General features: G+C 39.8%; 1 protein-coding gene across 2 annotated transcripts in view; it reads right to left on the bottom strand.

Moving 5' to 3' along the window:
• Positions 1 to 16,854, bottom strand: part of LOC149168004 (midasin-like protein) — a 394,853-nt gene that overhangs the window by 307,032 nt on the left and 70,967 nt on the right. For both annotated transcript variants that reach the window (XR_016260986.1, XM_089433292.1), the window contains exons 5-6: positions 16,519 to 16,749; positions 16,225 to 16,391 (exon numbers count right to left, since the gene is read on the bottom strand). Coding sequence is in view for 1 of the 2 variants with exons in the window: in XM_089433292.1 (XP_089289418.1) it covers positions 16,225 to 16,391; positions 16,519 to 16,749 (398 nt within the window). In the remaining variant the exon portion in view is untranslated. The remainder of the gene's footprint in view (positions 1 to 16,224; positions 16,392 to 16,518; positions 16,750 to 16,854) is intronic.

Genomic DNA, 16,854 nt, shown 5'->3' with positions numbered 1-16,854 from the left:
AATATTTTTTCCTGCTGCCTTACAATTTGTTGCATTATCTGTGATCACTTGAACCACATTATTCGGACCAACATCTTTGATTGATTTCAATAGGAGATCTGCAATGTTTTGTGCAGATGCAGTGATGGAGGAGGAGTCATGACATGCAATAAATACTGCACCACTAGAAGAAACACCAAGAACATTTATCAAATGTTGGTTTCTAATATTTGTCCACCCATCTGATACAATGGATACCCCAGAATCTACCCACTCATTTGTAAAACGTGTCAAAGCTCTTTGAACCTTAGCTTTTTCTCTTTCTAATAACACTGTTCTAGCTTTCTCATAGTTGGGGGCCTTGTATCCTTTTGGGGCTTCATTGATGGCCTTTACCATTTCATGCCAATAGGGAGAGCGAAGCACATTGAATGGTACACCGCAAGCACAAAGAAAACGGACTATCTTTCCATCCACATCATCCCTCCTAGCAACATTAAGGAAATCCCCTATTGTTCTTCTACCTCCAGAGCTTGCAGAAGTACCATGAGGAGATGAGCAACTACCAAATTTAGAGGTTGCACTTGATTTAGAATGAGTTTTTTGTTCCTTGTTTTTTTGTTGTGCATCCATCTCTATTTGGATGTATTTTCTTCTTTCTTCAGTTGAAATGTTTGGGCAAATTTGTACCCCCACAAGACCCTTTTTTTCATCACTGTCCAGCACCCCACAAAGATGCCTCCTCAGACGGGTATATGAACCACAATATGGTTTTCCTCCATGAGAACCAAGAGGGCACACAAATTTGTAAGATCCACCACCCTTTCCCCCATCAAGTTTGGTCACATAGTTCCACAAGGGTGTTGATGTAGCTTTCCCATCTTGTGTTTCAGTGTCCCCTTCAGGTTCATCCCCTTCCTCTTCAAACCCTTCCTCCTCATCATACATTGGGTCACTCATATTGGGACCATCACCACTGTCCTCTTATGTTTCTTCCCTTCTATTCCTATTCACCTTTGCCATCATTAAAACCAAGAGTGGAATGATACATAGAAGCCAAAAGAACGCCATCTTGGAATATGGATATAGGTGGTGGACAACCTGTAAATAAAGCAGCAAGTAGAAACAATGGGAAAGAGTAGGAGAGGGAGGAGAAAAATACAAAAAAATTGTCAAAAAAATAAGGGAGTTTGGGTTTTGAACTTACCTCTTTAGCTCTTGTAGATGAAGTCCTCCAAGCTCTTGCTCCAAGCTCCTCCTCCTTCTCCTAGCTCCTCCTTCACTCCTCCCAGCTCTCCTCTCTTCTCCTCTCCTTTCCTCTTTTTCCTTCTCCTCTCCTCTCTTCTCTTCTCCAACTCTCATAAACTCAAAGTGAGAAAATGAGGAATGAATGGGGGCTTTTTTCATTCCTCACCTTAACCTCACTCTAACCTCACCCTAACCCACCCCCTTAATGCTAAGTTAACATAACTTTAAAAAAATAATTAAAAAAAAGTGTCTTTTTCCCTTGCGTGCGGCCTGCTTGCCCGAAGCGTACGGAAGCGTGCGCTTCCTCCTCCGAAGTGTCGCGCTTTTGAGGCCCGAAGCGCCGTACGAAGCGCACTTCGGAGGCATGGAAGCGGCGCTTCCGTCCGGCGCTTCGGAAATTCCAGGAAGCGACTAAAAAAGCCGAAGCAGCGCTTCCGAATTCGGAAGAAGCGGCGCTTCCGTCCGGCGCTTCGGAAATTCCAGGAAGCGACTAAAAAAGCCGAAGCAGCGCTTCCGAATTCGGAAGCGGCCTTCCGAATTCGGAAGCGCCGCTTCCGACGAAGCTTCCTAGGCGCTTCCGTACAGGACGCGCTTTGGGGCTTGGAACCGGGGGGGCGCTTCGTGCAACACTGGCGTTGACAGACCTATTCCAAAGCAAGAGCGATCAGAGGAAGCTGGCGCTCAAGGATAAACTCAGAAACATTAAATGCGAGAAGGGAGACAGTATGCCCAAGTATCTCACGAAGTTCACTCAGTGCAGGGTTGAGCTGGGAAGTGTGGGGGTGACTGTCGATGATGAGGACTTGGTGAGCTTGGCTCTCCTTGGTCTTCTGAAGAGTTGGCATTCCTATCAGGACTTTGTCAATGGTCGGGAGAAATTTCCAGGATGGGAGAGTCTTTGGTCAGATCTTGTGCAGGAGGAGATCAGGTGGAATACCAGGGACAAATCTTCATCAGAGGCACCTGATGAAGAAAATTGCGCTTTGGCTGCCAAAGCAAAGAAGGGGAAGAACAAGAAAGATTCTCACTCCGATGCGAAAGGCAAGAAGCAGGACATGTCCAAGGTGAAGTGCTTTCACTGTCACCAGCACGGACACTATGCCACTAATTGTCCGTAGAAGAAGAAGAGCAAGCAAGCTGTTGGATCTGCAGCAGGAGAGGCCTTAGCCTCGCAGTTTGAGTTTGATTTTTCGTTGATTGCATGCTTGGTATCAAGTGTGATGGGATTGGTATGGTTCTTGGACAGTGGTGCGCTTTTTCACATGACAGGAGATCGAGATTTGTTTTCTGATCTGGAGGACAAAGATCTTGGAGTGCACATCGAGATGGGCGATGATGGTAGATACAGTGCGACCAGTATCGGTACCATTTCCTTTGAGAGGGAGTCTGGTAAACCCTTCGTATTGAAGGAAGTGATGCATGTTCCAGGATTGAAGAAGAATCTTATCTCTGTGGCGATGTTAGAAGACAAGGGATATGATGTTGTTTTCAGCGAGGGAAAGGCTTTCCTGCGCAGTAAGACAACTGGAGAAACCTGGAAGATAGGGGTTCGAGTCAGGAACCTTTATCAGTTGCATGTAGATGGCTGCGCAACAATGGCATGCAAGGCAGAAGGATTGGTGAGCCGGGATGATGGCGAGCTGTGGCACAGGAGATTGGGTCACCTTCACCATGGAGCCTTGAAGATACTGCAGCAGATTACTACAGGGCTTCCTAAAGGCACTCTTGCGCAGTCAGATCAGTGCAGGCGTGTACTTTGGGAAAGTTTGTGAAATCTACCTTTCACGAGAAGGATAGTCGCGACACGACGATCCTTGAGAGAATTCACACAGACGTGTGTGGACCTTTCTCAGTAGCTTCGACAACAAAACACAGGTATTATGTGATCTTTGTTGATGATTTCTCTCGTAAGTGTTGGATCTTCTTCATGCAGAAGAAGAGCGAGACATACTTAAAGTTCTGTGAGTTCAAAGCACTGGTTGAGAAAGAGTCGGGGAAGAAGGTGAAGGCTCTTAGGAGCGACAATGGTGGTCAATACATCTCTGGCGAGTTCAAGGGCTTCTGCAGCACAGAAGGGATTCGAAGAGAGCTCATAGCTCCCAATAACCCACAGCAGAACGGCGTTGCTGAGCGGAAGAACAGAACGATTATGTGTACTGCACGGGCGATGTTGCATGATCAGGGCCTACCCCTGCACTTGTGGGCGGAAGCATGCAATACTGCAGTATATGTGCAGAACCGTTGTCCTCACAAGATACTTGGCATGAGTACACCCGAGGAGGCTTATTCTGGTAAGAGGCCTGATATTTCTCATTTGAGGATTTTTGGTTCTAACGTTTACATGCATGTGACGAAGGATGCCAGGAAGAAGCTGGAGCCGACCGCAGAGGTTGGGATATTTGTGGGGTACACTGATACACCCCACAACTATCGTGTGTATTTGCCAGACAGTGGCAAGACTGTTGTGCGACGGGATATAAAATTTCAGGAGGAGAAAGCCATGAAGTGTTCGCTTGAGAGGGAGCCACACTTGCATGCAGATGAGGAGCTATTAGTTCCTAAGGATGAGCTTTAGGACATGGATCAGCCACAGGACGAAGTTCATGGAGTGGAAGATACCACTCATGCAGCACCAACCATCAGAGGGCGAAAGCGCTTGACAGAAGCTGAGCGACTGGCTCAAGATGCAGAGAAGGTTGTAGGACCACCTACAGATCAACGTAGACAGAGACAGTCACCCGATCGGTACACTGCATACATGGTTCTTGTGAGCAAATGTGTTGTGACTGAGCCATCCTCTTTCGAGGACGCTGTGGAGGATCCCACATGGGTAGATGCCATGGTGGAAGAGTATGATTCGATTGTCAGAAACAGTGCATGGGAGATTGTCCCAAGACCGGAAGGGAAATCAGTGGTGGGTTCGAGATGGATCTACAAAGTTAAGCAGGCAGCTGACGGGAGTGTGGAGAAGTACAAGGCAAGATTTGTTGCCCGAGGCTTTTCACAGATAGAGGGGATCGATTATGAGGAGACCTTTGCACCTGTCGCAAGGTATTCTTCCATACGGACGATTCTTGCTCTCTCAGCGCAGATGGGGTGGCACATTCATCAAATGGATGTGAAGACTGTGTTCCTCAACGGAGTCATTGAGGAGGAGGTGTACATAGAGCAGCCCGAAGGTTTCGAGATCTTCAACAGCGAGTCGCATGTGTGCAGGCTCAAGAGAGCACTGTATGGGTTGAAACAAGCACCACGTGCTTGGTACACACGGATAGACAGTTATTTCACCAGACTTCGATTCTCCAAGAGTAAGGCGGATCCTAACCTATACCAGATTGTGGTGGAGGGTAAGTTGCTTATCATTGTACTTTATGTAGATGATTTGATTCTAACAGGAGATGAGCTATTGATACTTTCATGCAAGGATGATCTTGCTAAGGAGTTTGAGATGAAGGACTTGGGCCTCCTTCATTATTTCCTGGGATTGGAAATTTGGCAGCGTAGTGATGGACTATTTGTTTTTCAGGGTAAGTATGCTCGGGAGATACTGGAGAAGTTCAACATGCATGGTTGCAAGCCTGTTGATACTCCTCTTCCTGGAGGTTGGAGGAAGGACGATGCTACTTCGGCGGAAGTAGTGGATGCCACTATTTATCGACAGTTGGTGGGGTCGCTTATGTATCTGGTCAATACACGACCCGATATATGCTATGCTGTTAACCAGCTTTCACAAGCCATGGTTAAGCCAACCAAGCTCTTCTGGAAGGCAGGCAAGCATGTATTGCGTTATCTCATAGGCACATCGAGATATGGATTGTGGTACAGACAGGAGGATGAGGTGAAGCTATGTGGCTTCACGGATGCAGATTGGGCAGGAAGCCCAACGGACAGAAAAAGCACATCTACAGGGGTCTTCAGTATCGATTCGACAGCAGTTTCTTGGTACAGCAGGAAGCAGAGATCTGTGGCACTCAGTTCAGCAGAGGTCGAGTATATGGCAGCAAGTTTGGCTGCATACGAGGCTATATGGATGAGGAAGATCCTGGTTGGGTTGTTCGGTTCCTAAGTTGCACGAAACGGGGAAACAGAAACGAGTTCTGAAACGGGAAGCGAAACGAAACGCGACCTCCCCAAATTTTGGAAACGGGGAAACGCGAATATATATAATAATATATATATATATATATTTAAAATATTTAAAAATTATTATTATATATATGTGCAATCATAAAGCATGAATGATACATTTACATTATATGATTATAATTTATTACATTTAAACATTAAGATTAAATTTACATCACATTTACTCATGAGTCATGAATGATCACATAATGAGAATAAAAATATAGGAAAATCCAAAATCAGCCTTTATTTATATTAGTATATGAGGCTGCAAGTACAATAAAGACTATAAGGCTGCAAGAACTATAGAGACAAGTCACAAAAGACTAATCCTCATCATAACAATCCTCATCAAAAATAGAAGCAGCACAATGCTCAACAGTGGATGGTAGTGCTGAAGAAGATGATGCAGATGCACCAATTCCACTATCAGATTCGACCTCACTATTCAGGGCAGCAAGAGAGATCCAAATCAGGATTTTCTGCATCCACATCCCATTCTTTAGAAGGACCTAGCTGAAACAACTGTCAGTCTCCAAGAGAAACGACTTGTTGAATAGTGTGATGAGAGAATGAGACAAACTACTCTTTTATAACTTTAGAATAGGTTTCTAGAACATCCCGGAAACCTAAAAAAAAATTAAAAACAAATTTAAAAAAAAAAAATTAAAAACAACACATAAATTTGGGGAAACGTGGCTCGTACGGCCTGGAAACGTGGCAGTACGGCCTGGAAACGTGGCTCGTACGGCCTGGAAACGTGGCAATACGGCCTGGAAACGTGGCTCGTACGGCCTGGAAACGTGGCAGTACTGCCTGGAAACGTGGCTCATACGGCCTGGAAACGTGGCAGTACTGCCTGGAAACGTGGCTCGTACGGCCTGGAAACGTGGCAGTACTGCCACGTTTCCAGGGCGTACGAGCCATTCATCATTATTCTCTTGCAGGATTGCGCAGTGGAGGCAAGCAAACAGTGGAGGAGATTTGAGGCATCAGATCTGAGCTAGTTTGTGTGTAACAGGTGGAGATAGTACTGAGTACTTGTGAGGAGTATTGTACTATGTATTGTTACATGTTCTCAATCATCATAATATACAGATAGTGTGGGGTTTTCAGCTGTATGCTTTCCCCGGGTTACATACTGTGTTAATGTGTGCATGCGATTGATGTTTCATTGTTTTTAATACTGCAAAATTGATGATCAACGTAGAGGAGGTTATGTATTATGCATGTATTCCGCAATAGTGTATAATCGGGACAATCTCTGTGAGTAAGTGTCATATTATTCAAAATTTCTACACTAATAGCCTCATGACTTAACTTGGGATCCACTTCATAAAATAATAAAGTAAATCATCACATAGTAATTATAATAAGACTTCAATATTTTGTCTGGCACAACTAACAGCACAAGAATAATTAAGTTGATGCCTTCAATAATATACCAGCGTAAATCCATTTTAACCCAAGATCTATCCAGTGTCGATAGGGATCAAATCAATTGAGCTGGAAATCTCTTTTAGGGGCAAAACTTGAAGAAAAGTTTGTGTCTCAAGAAATTTGATCCCTATCAACACTTCATATATCCATGGTTAATATGGATCTATGCTAATTCTATATATGTGTGTGTCTATGTGCTTTCATTTGGGGTTATCTCAGGTGGTTCGACAACATGGTTTTTATCTCCCCCACCCAAATTCAATTCCCTACGAATGACATGATGATGAGAAATATTGTTCTAATGGCTACGTGCCTATGAAAAACACACACACACATATACACCATGTGTTAACTCGATAGGCTGAGAGAGAGAGAGAGAGTGATTTCCCTTGAAAAACACACACACACATATACACCATGTGTTAACTCCATACTAGGCAACAAAGAAATTACACATCTTCTTCATTTTGAACAATACACCAATAAAATGTCTCAACCATTAAGTGAATAACACATTATCCTGCAGGAAAAAAGGAAATAAGACGCATAGATGACAATTTAGAAGAAAAACCAAGTCTATATTAACTCTCATAGATGATTATATGATGATGAAGTTTCAGAGTTTCGAGTACGGGTATGGCTTGAAATGCTAGGTTCCTAGAAGTTTCATGCAACATAGATATTAACTAATTGTGCATTTTAGGGTGACTTTTCTTGAACATACTCTCACGGTAGGTTTAACATAAGATGAAAATGGAAAATCTCGTTAGTTTAGGGATATCACTAGCGAAATTTTTCCACCAAAGACTGAGAAAGTGTTGAGGTCAATATGCCATATCAAATTTAAAAAACGAATAAAGGACATCAGAGATGAAAAGAAATAAAATTACATCAAATTTTAAGAATTCAGAATTTGTACTTGACAAAGAATATGTACTTTCTCGTATTGCACTAGTAAAGGCAAACAATTGTACAAGGGCCATGTAATCTTGTAATTGTCTACTTATGCAACTTTGAATTACTTCAAAGAGGAAAAAATTCTCGATGCAAGTCAGAAGGCCTCTAGTAATATTTTCATACTCATTGAATTTAGTGCTATCAAAATTTATGTCGAGGTTTAAAAATACCCATTACCATGCAATGAGCAATATTGTTGTATATCATACCTAGCGTCAAACATTTCCAAAGAGGCATGCATTTACTCTTATCCTCACATATATTTGTTTTTGATAGCCTCTATAACCATATCTATCACCTCCTATACGGAACCCACTGCAACATTTTCCCCATCAACCATTATGAATGTTGAAATATTGAAATTTTGAAATGAAATAAAAGTGAATAATAGATTCTAGAATACAAAATCATAAAATACATTTATATTTATGGAATTTTAACATGAAATGGGTGTCAACGGGGGTTGGTTGATTGGTTGGTAAAGTGGAGTTTTGACTATTGACCCCATCAAGCTTCCCCAGGCACATCGTGTTGAGATTTGAAACTTGGAGGGTACTCCAAGCCCTAGGGTTCAGGGTTTTGAAGGAATGGGTTCCACAAAAGTGGTTTGTGAGCTTAGAACCCAAGGTGGGGTTTTTGCACCCAAAGGAGTTGGGCCAAAATCATGTTGACTTTTGTTGGTTTGACTCTTGGAGATGGAAGAGGACCCTTCGAGGAGCAAGGGGCAACTTCAAGCACTAACATTAGAGGTCTACAAAGCAAGATATCAATTTTGCTTTATATGTGTGGGTAAAAGTGGCACAAAAAGGAGGTAGGCTTGGCAAGTTTTGTGTCACCTAATGGGTTGGTCGTTTAGCCTCAAGACACATATAAATAAGGGAGCATGTGAGACCTCAAAGGATCATCCAAGAGCAACGAAATCTAAGGAAGCACATTTGAACTTGACTACAGATCAAGAGCAAACCACGGTGAAGGAGAAAGGATCTTGGTTTAGCATCTTCTCATGATTATTTGAGGGCCAAGTAGATCTAGCAGCAAGCCAAAGTTAAAGGCCGAGGTTTGAGGGCCAAGTAGATCTACCATTGTATCCAATACCTTTAAAGTTTAGTAATATATATATATATATATATATATATATATATTCAAAAAAAATTAATAAAAAAAGGGAACTCTATATATATACAACTGGAAATAAGAAGTCAAAAAAAAATTATTAAAAAAATAAATAAATAATAAAAAATCAAAAATCAAAATAAAAATAATATTATTAAAAATAAAGTTATATACTAAGTCACCTGACATGGGGATTTGGGATTCGTAGGATTCGAGGATTCGAGTGTCGTATTCGGACACATTGACCCCTCAGAACAGGACACGTAGGATTCATTATATATTATTTTATTAATATATATATAACTATATATATTAAAAATTAGATATTTCTTACACAAATTCTAATTCATGATACAAATTCATTGATTTCAAACTTAGATCTTCATCTATAGCATGCATAGTACATACAAAATTCAAATACATGTCAGTGGTCACATAAATCATGATTCATAATTCATAAAAGAAAGACAACTTACAACTACAAGATAGTAAGATAAAGACACTGACAACTGTAGTTTTTTCATTAAGTCATCAAATCAAAATGTGTTACATAGGTAGTGCCAGTGCAATGCCAATGGCAAATAGAAATAGAAAATATAAAACAACTACAGGTATACAAGCCTCAAGGCAATAGGTAGTCATCAATCCTCAAAGTCGTCATCAGAATCAGCATCAATGTCCTTATCATCATTGTCACCACTGCTCTCCTCTGCATCCTCCCTCCTCCCCTGCATCCATAGTCGCCTCTGCATCTGTTGGTGTGGAGGATGACCCCTCTAAAATATCACTGTCATCAAATCTAATAGGCTCTAGCATTGGATCATTGAGATCCATGTTGGCCAATGCCAACTCAACACTGTTGTCTAGACCCATATCATCAGGAAAGACATCCCACATCTTTGTCTTTCCCCTCAACCACTCTTCCCTCTGCCTATAAATAAGACGAAGGTTAGTGTGCACATACACCATTGTCTCTGCCCTGGACTGCTCAAGCCTGCTCTTCTTCACACCATACAAATTCCCATATGTGCTCCAATTCCTCTCACAACAAGAGGATGAAGTCACCTGAGAGAGGAGCCTCATGGCTAACTGCTGAAGAGGAGGGCTTGTTGCCCCATGATTTGCCCACCAAGAATAGGGCTTCTTAGCCCCCTGTCTCTAATCACATCATATCCTGCAAATCAACTAGTGCCAGTGGAAAACTCTACAAAGGCATCCTCCACCTCATCAAGCAATGCACTATCCTGAAAAACCTGCCTGAATGCCTCTTTCCTCCCCTGTGAGATTTCACCATCCATGTGAGGAGGGAATTTGCGGGAAGGTCCACCATTCAGCCACTCATGGTTGTATTATTTTGGGTTCAATGAGTGAGCCAAACAATGTAAAGGTGTACAATTCTTGTCCCATCTGCTGACAAGAATATCATGTATAGTATCACAGAAGGCCTCTGGTGATGTCTCATATTCGGGGCACTCACTCTGTAGAATAATGCTCCTCATAAACTCAAGCATGGAATCCCATCCCTCATAAACCTCTCCTAGGATGGGTTTGTCTCTATCTGCAAATCGAAGCAAAGAAATGATATGGTCCGTGATCTGAATAATTAGATCTACCCTCTCCCACCAAGCATCATCTAGCACTGTGTCCTTCACTCTTTTAGAGGCTACTTGATGCGTCTTTCTCCAAAAAGACCAAAACTCAAAAATAACCATGGACCCAAGAGTAGTCTTGACCTCCCTCAACCTCTTCAACATCATGAATGAAGAGACGAACCGTGTATCAGCAATCTTCAACAATGATAGATTGGTGTACTCCTTGTAGATAGTGAGGTCATTTGTATGATTTTGCACAAAGTTACGGATATGTCGTGCATCCTCAATAATGTTACCAATCCAAAGCACATCAAAAGCAATGGATTTTAGTGTTAAGTTCAATGAATGGACAATGCAAGGTGTCCAAAACACTTGTGGATATTTAGCTTCCACAATCATGCCAGCAGCCTTGCAAACAGGTGCATTATCTGTAATGATTTGCACACAAGAATCAACACCTACATCTTCAATAACTTTAATAAATAACTCACCAATAAATTGTGCATCCTTGTATTCTCCAAGTGTATCCACTGCTTTCAAGAAAACTGGACCATTCAAGGAAGACACCATGAAGTTGATGATTAGGTGTCGTGCTGGATCTGTCCATCCATCGGAAACAATGCTAACCCCAGATGTTGGCCATGATGCTACAATAGGCTCAAGCATTTTTTGCATCTCTTTTTTTGCCTTCATCAACAATGTGGTTCTAAGCTTCTTTGAACCAGGAGGCACATATCATGATGGAGACTCGTGAGTTAGAGCTCGACACATCTCAATAAATAAAGGTGAGCGTGCAACATTAAATGATATGAAGTTTTTATTGAAAAAGAAGGCAATGGTGAGATCAAGCTCTTCCCGTTTCTCTTTTTGAAAAATCTTGTCCATTGGACCAAGTGTAATTGCTCTTCTTTTTGTTGCTTATCCCCCAATAGAACTCTCAAATGGAAATTTGGTGGTGCCTTTCCTCAAAAATGGAAGGGGGTCTTCATTCTTGGTTTTTCTTGATTTTGCAGCCACATTTTCCATACCACTAGTGGACTCCTTTTCCATTTCTTTCCTCTTTTGTAAAGGAACAGCTTTACAAGCTCCAATTCCACAACCCCGTAAAGCTAACAAATGGCCTTTCACACGGAAATATGTGCTTTTGAAAGCAATGTGACAAAAGTTGCATCTCCATTGCACATTGCCTCCTTCCTTCTCCTTGGTGCTTGTCCCATCCTCTCTTGTGACATATTTCCACAAGGGATATTTTTCAATGTTGTCTTTAGGTCCTCCTCTTCCCTCAACATTACTTGCAGCAGACTCTGATGATACTGGGGGAGGAGGGGCATCTCCAATGGAGACATTCTTCCCCTTCCTTTTCCCCCTAACTGCTGCCTTTGATTGAGCCATGAATACTGTAAAAAAAATTAACAAAACATGCACAAATTTATAAACAAAAAATCATATACAAACTGTTGTAATAGAATAAGAAATGCAAAAAAATGGAGCAGAAATGCACTTACCTGGTGCTTGAATCTCCTTACCGAACGCTCTACTCCCTTAGCTCCTTGCTCCAAACCCTTAGCTCCTTGCCCACAGCTCAAACTATGCAAAAGTGAATGAGAAATAAGGTGAAAACAAAAAAGAACAGCGCGTTTTTAAGTCCGCGGAAGTCAGATTTAGGGGATTCGAATCCCGGAATCGGGATTCGATGTGCCCGTACGGGATTCGTACGAATCTCGCACAGACACGCGGAATCTTGTTCTGGGATTCGAATTCCTAGCCAATCGTATCCAATTCGCAGGATTCGGATTCGACAAGGGGTTTGGACAAATTCGGATACTTAGGTTATATAAATAAAACACAAAAAATAATTGCTTGTGCGTACCTTTAATGCCAGTGCCACCATTGTCGCAAAGACCACAACAAAAATAACAAAGAACAACCACATCACAACCGCTTTTGTCCGACCTATAAACCCATCATCGCCATCGCACCTGTTGTCAAGCCCGCCACAGAGTTGTCGATGACGCCAACGCCATCGTGTCGATTGTGCCCAGTTCATCTACCACAACGTGAATCTGCCATTGGTCGTAGAGCGACACCACTATCTTGTAGCAACAACACAGCCACAGAGAGCTGCTACCGCCATCACTTGAAGGTCGCCACCACTTGAAGGTCTGTCCAGCTGCTATACTGCATCTCTATCTCATTGTTATCATTCCATCCTATCCCTTTCCATATCTTTGTGGTTACCGATTATCTGTCACTAACTCTTACATCCGTTGACTGGTCAGTTCCAATTTGTTTGGTTATTTCCTACGATCGCATCCATGTGGTACTATCTTAGAGCTACCACTTATTAAACAGTTCCAACATTTATTTAAGAACCATTGCCACCATAATTCCAAAGTCACAACTTCCCAAGGATTGATTCAAAAATCTTAACACAAGTTATTAAATGATTATTATAATCCATGTTATAATAGTCAAGGTTATTTAAAGGTTGTTTAGTAAAGGGTACAAGTTACCAAGTTTATATATACATATTCAGTGAATTAAAGGAGTTTAAATATATCAAAAGGAATTCTATATATTTAAAATAAGAAAAAAAAGGAATTATCGATATTTTAATGAAAATTCTAAGGTGAGTACTTTATAAAAGGTTGAAAGAAGATTTTAATATTAAAAGAAAAAGGGTTATTTAAAAATAAAATAAAGTTATTAAAAGGAGTTACATAAAAAGGGGTTGAAGGATTAATAAAAGTTAAAGGGGTTACCTTTAAACCTGATCTTTGACAAATGCAGATGGAGTTTAATTCAGAGATAAAGGAAAGAAATTTTCCAGAAACTTCATATAATTGTGCTTCAGGGCCATTTAAAGTAAAAGGGACTCTTGCAAGAAAACATTTTACTATCTCTATCTAATCCGCTGAAAATAAAAATTATATAAAGCCCAAAATCGCAAACTAATTAGTGATTCCTGAATCAAATATAATCCAAAAATTAGACTTGGATAAAAAACAATACAAAATCACTGATTTACAGTTAAACATCGGGGAGTATGCTTTTATCTCGCAAATCTCTATTCAATCCCTATGGAATGAACAAGGTGACATTATTCTGGGATCACCCTGGATGGAAACACTATGATCTTTTATCTTGAATGTGAAAAAGAATTTTTGACATTTTCCTACAGGAAGAAAAAAATAACATTACAAGACATTACACTGAACCCAGATTTAGTGACGCCAAAAAACATACAAGATATCTCAAAAGTAATTCTTTAAAGAAAATCAAAAAGTGATACAAAATATGAAAATGGAAGTTGACAATGTCACCGCTAACAAGAATGAAGAAGTTTCTCGGCTTAAAGACCATAGTGAAAAATCATTGACTCCATTTAAAAAGCTTAAGAAGGACAAGAAGTCATTGCAAAACAAGGTACAACAACTTATCGGGAAGGAAGCATCAAATGTAAAAATTCAAGTTGAAGAAAAAACAATGAATATCGATACAGTGAATACCACAACTCAAGAAGATGATAAGCCAATTGAAGAAACAAACACTTAGATGTTGCAATTCAGACAACGAAAATTCTAAGTGAAGATTTTGTAATTGACTCAACAACGTCAGAACCTGAAATAAATCAAAACATTGCCACACACATGATAACGGAAAAACAAAGCAAAAGAACTCCTTATCTACACCCGAATCACAAGAAAAGACATCTCAGTGAATCTACAAGTCTGTATCATTCCGAACAGAAAGAACAGAGTTATGTTCCAAAGAAAATTGATGTTTGCACCATCCAGTCTTACAATAACAATTCATTACAAGTTTCCAGTAATCGAAAGATTCCACAAAAGATTGATTTAGGATGGTTAGATCCCTTCTCAATGCGAGAATTTTGTTTATCACTTAGAGGATCCTTCCAGCTTGTATCAACGAAGATGACAAATCAAAGAATTCCAAAAGATGTGAATAGATTACAGAGACAAAGAACAAATAATTGCCTTGTCACTGATAAGCTTTGAGGACAAATCTTTTTGAATAGAAGGCAATGTTATGAATAAAATCGATATAAAATAATACAAATAATGTAAACAATAATAGTAATAAATAATGATTAATTAGCTAGTAACTAGTTAATGAAGAGGTATGTCCCGAAGGACATAACCGTTGGTGAAAAGGTACCTGCCTAGGGTATATAAGTAGGCGCTCACCTTCATCGTAATCATCTCATTAATTCTACTATACAATATTCAATATACAATTACTAGTATTACAATGGATGTCTTTGTCTTCGAAATATTCTGAAGATTATTGTTGCATATACAAACTTTGTTCATTACATTGATATCAGAGCATTCCTCTAAGTAAACGAACTTTGTTTGTTACATTGGTATCAAAGAATTCTTCTGAGTGTACGAACTTTGTTCGTTACATAATTATAAATCAGTGAACCTATAATATTTATCAATGTAATGAACCCAAGTGGGTCACATAATAAATAACCAAATTAAATAGGACAACAATAAGAATTCCATATATGAAAATATAATGAATCCAATAATATAATATGATTGATGATTACAAAAGGATGTAACGTTGTGCATAAATACAAATCGAACGGTCATGTACTTAAATAAATATGCCTTTCAGACATGTAACTTTTGGTTATTGGTATATTTATGTTTGTTACATTGCCACCCCATTCAAGGATGATTTGTCCTCAAAGCATAATTTGGAAAAACTGCATCTTCATTCATACATGTAATGCTTTCACCTAATGCTTTGTTGCTGAAATTGCCATGGTTGAAGAAACAAAACAATATGATCTTCGAAGTGTTGAAGAGAACTGTTGCATTTTATATGGATCAATCCATCCCAAGTAAATCTTCACTCGAACTTTTTTCGGTTAGTTATGTGCCTCATGTATGTCTTCACTATGGTTATTTGCTGACTAAGAATCACCCTCACAGTCCACACTGTGACTCCTCCACTGATTAGTGGCAGTTTTATTTTATAATTATTTTGTTATTTTTCTGCTACTGCCACGTTTGGCAGCTTGTATGGGTGCAGAATGCTTAAACTGGTGACCACTAACAAACATACCCAATACTTACTTTTTCAACTGATTTATTGTATGTAATCTTATTTCACAAATTGATCATGTTGTATAATGGAGATCTTGGCTCAATGATTCTGCAAAGATTCCCAGTTACAAATATTTGGCATGGGAGTTGATACTTTATTCAACATAATTTATAAACTTTAAAATTTAAATGGCCAAATACCAGTTTGTGGTCAAAAACTGGGCTCAGAGAAACTCTAAAAAAACGTGTGCAGCCAAAGGCCAATAATCACCAGAAGTGCACCAAAAGGGGCTCTGATACCACTGTAATGCACCAAACTGGTTAATATAATGAATATGCAAAATATATAGGAAAACAATGAGAAATCTATTTAGGATCAATATAATGTATTTAATAATATAATATAATTGACAATTCCAATAGCATGTGACGTTATGTATAGGACTATTAAGTATAGATTGAATGGTCATGTACTTGAATAGACATGCCTTCTAGACATGTAATTTTGTTCAGTATCATTATTATTGGTGTATTATGTATGTTACAGTCAAGCAAGCACGCTATACCTTTCAAACTTATTGATGCTGGATATCAAGTACCAAGCCCCAGAAATATGACAAATATCGGAATTAAAACCACAAAGACCTATACACATCAAGAACACATAATGCACCGCAAATCATGCTCACCAAAATTTCCAGTAATCTGGGCCAATTCATTTATCAACATGGTCTTTCCAGCTCCTGCAGGACCTTCCAAAAGGACAGGCTGGACTTGACTGACTGCTAAGACAACCGATTCCAAGCTCTTCTTGATGTTTGGTGTGATCACAAAGGGGCTTGCAGTATATTTGGGACTGTAAAAAATAGTCATTAATATTAGTAAATACTATAAATCGTGACTATAAATCGTGACTCTAACAATTATAACCTACTTACTTTACAGAAAAGCCAATGAATTACATAGAACTGCAAATTACTAACCCTTTACTTTGCAAGCTTTTCCTGACTGGAAGCTCAATACCACAGATCTCCAAATGAGAAGCAAGTCCAGAACCATAACTTTTCAAGCTTGCTGTTGATTTGACCACATCTTTATCACATTCCAGAAAGTAACTCGTGTTACCATTATGTAGATCATCATTTCTTGATTCTTTTGATTCTAAATACCATCCAGCCTTCTCCAAGGCAACATCTTGACAAAATTCCTCCCACCTGCAGTAAGAAATTTTCAAATTACCCGAAAACACAACGCTAATCAACCATTCTAGTTCTAGCATTTACTAAAAAGAAGAGCTGTGGCAATATAGAAATAAAAAT

The sequence above is a fragment of the Pinus tabuliformis genome, chromosome 5_1 (genome assembly GCF_031772625.1).
Source record: "Pinus tabuliformis cultivar Carrire ecotype Pingquan chromosome 5_1, CPIR1, whole genome shotgun sequence".
Lineage (NCBI taxonomy): Eukaryota > Viridiplantae > Streptophyta > Pinopsida > Pinales > Pinaceae > Pinus > Pinus tabuliformis.
The sequence above is the reverse complement of the archived record's forward strand: the minus strand, read 5'-3'. Positions and strand labels throughout refer to the sequence as shown.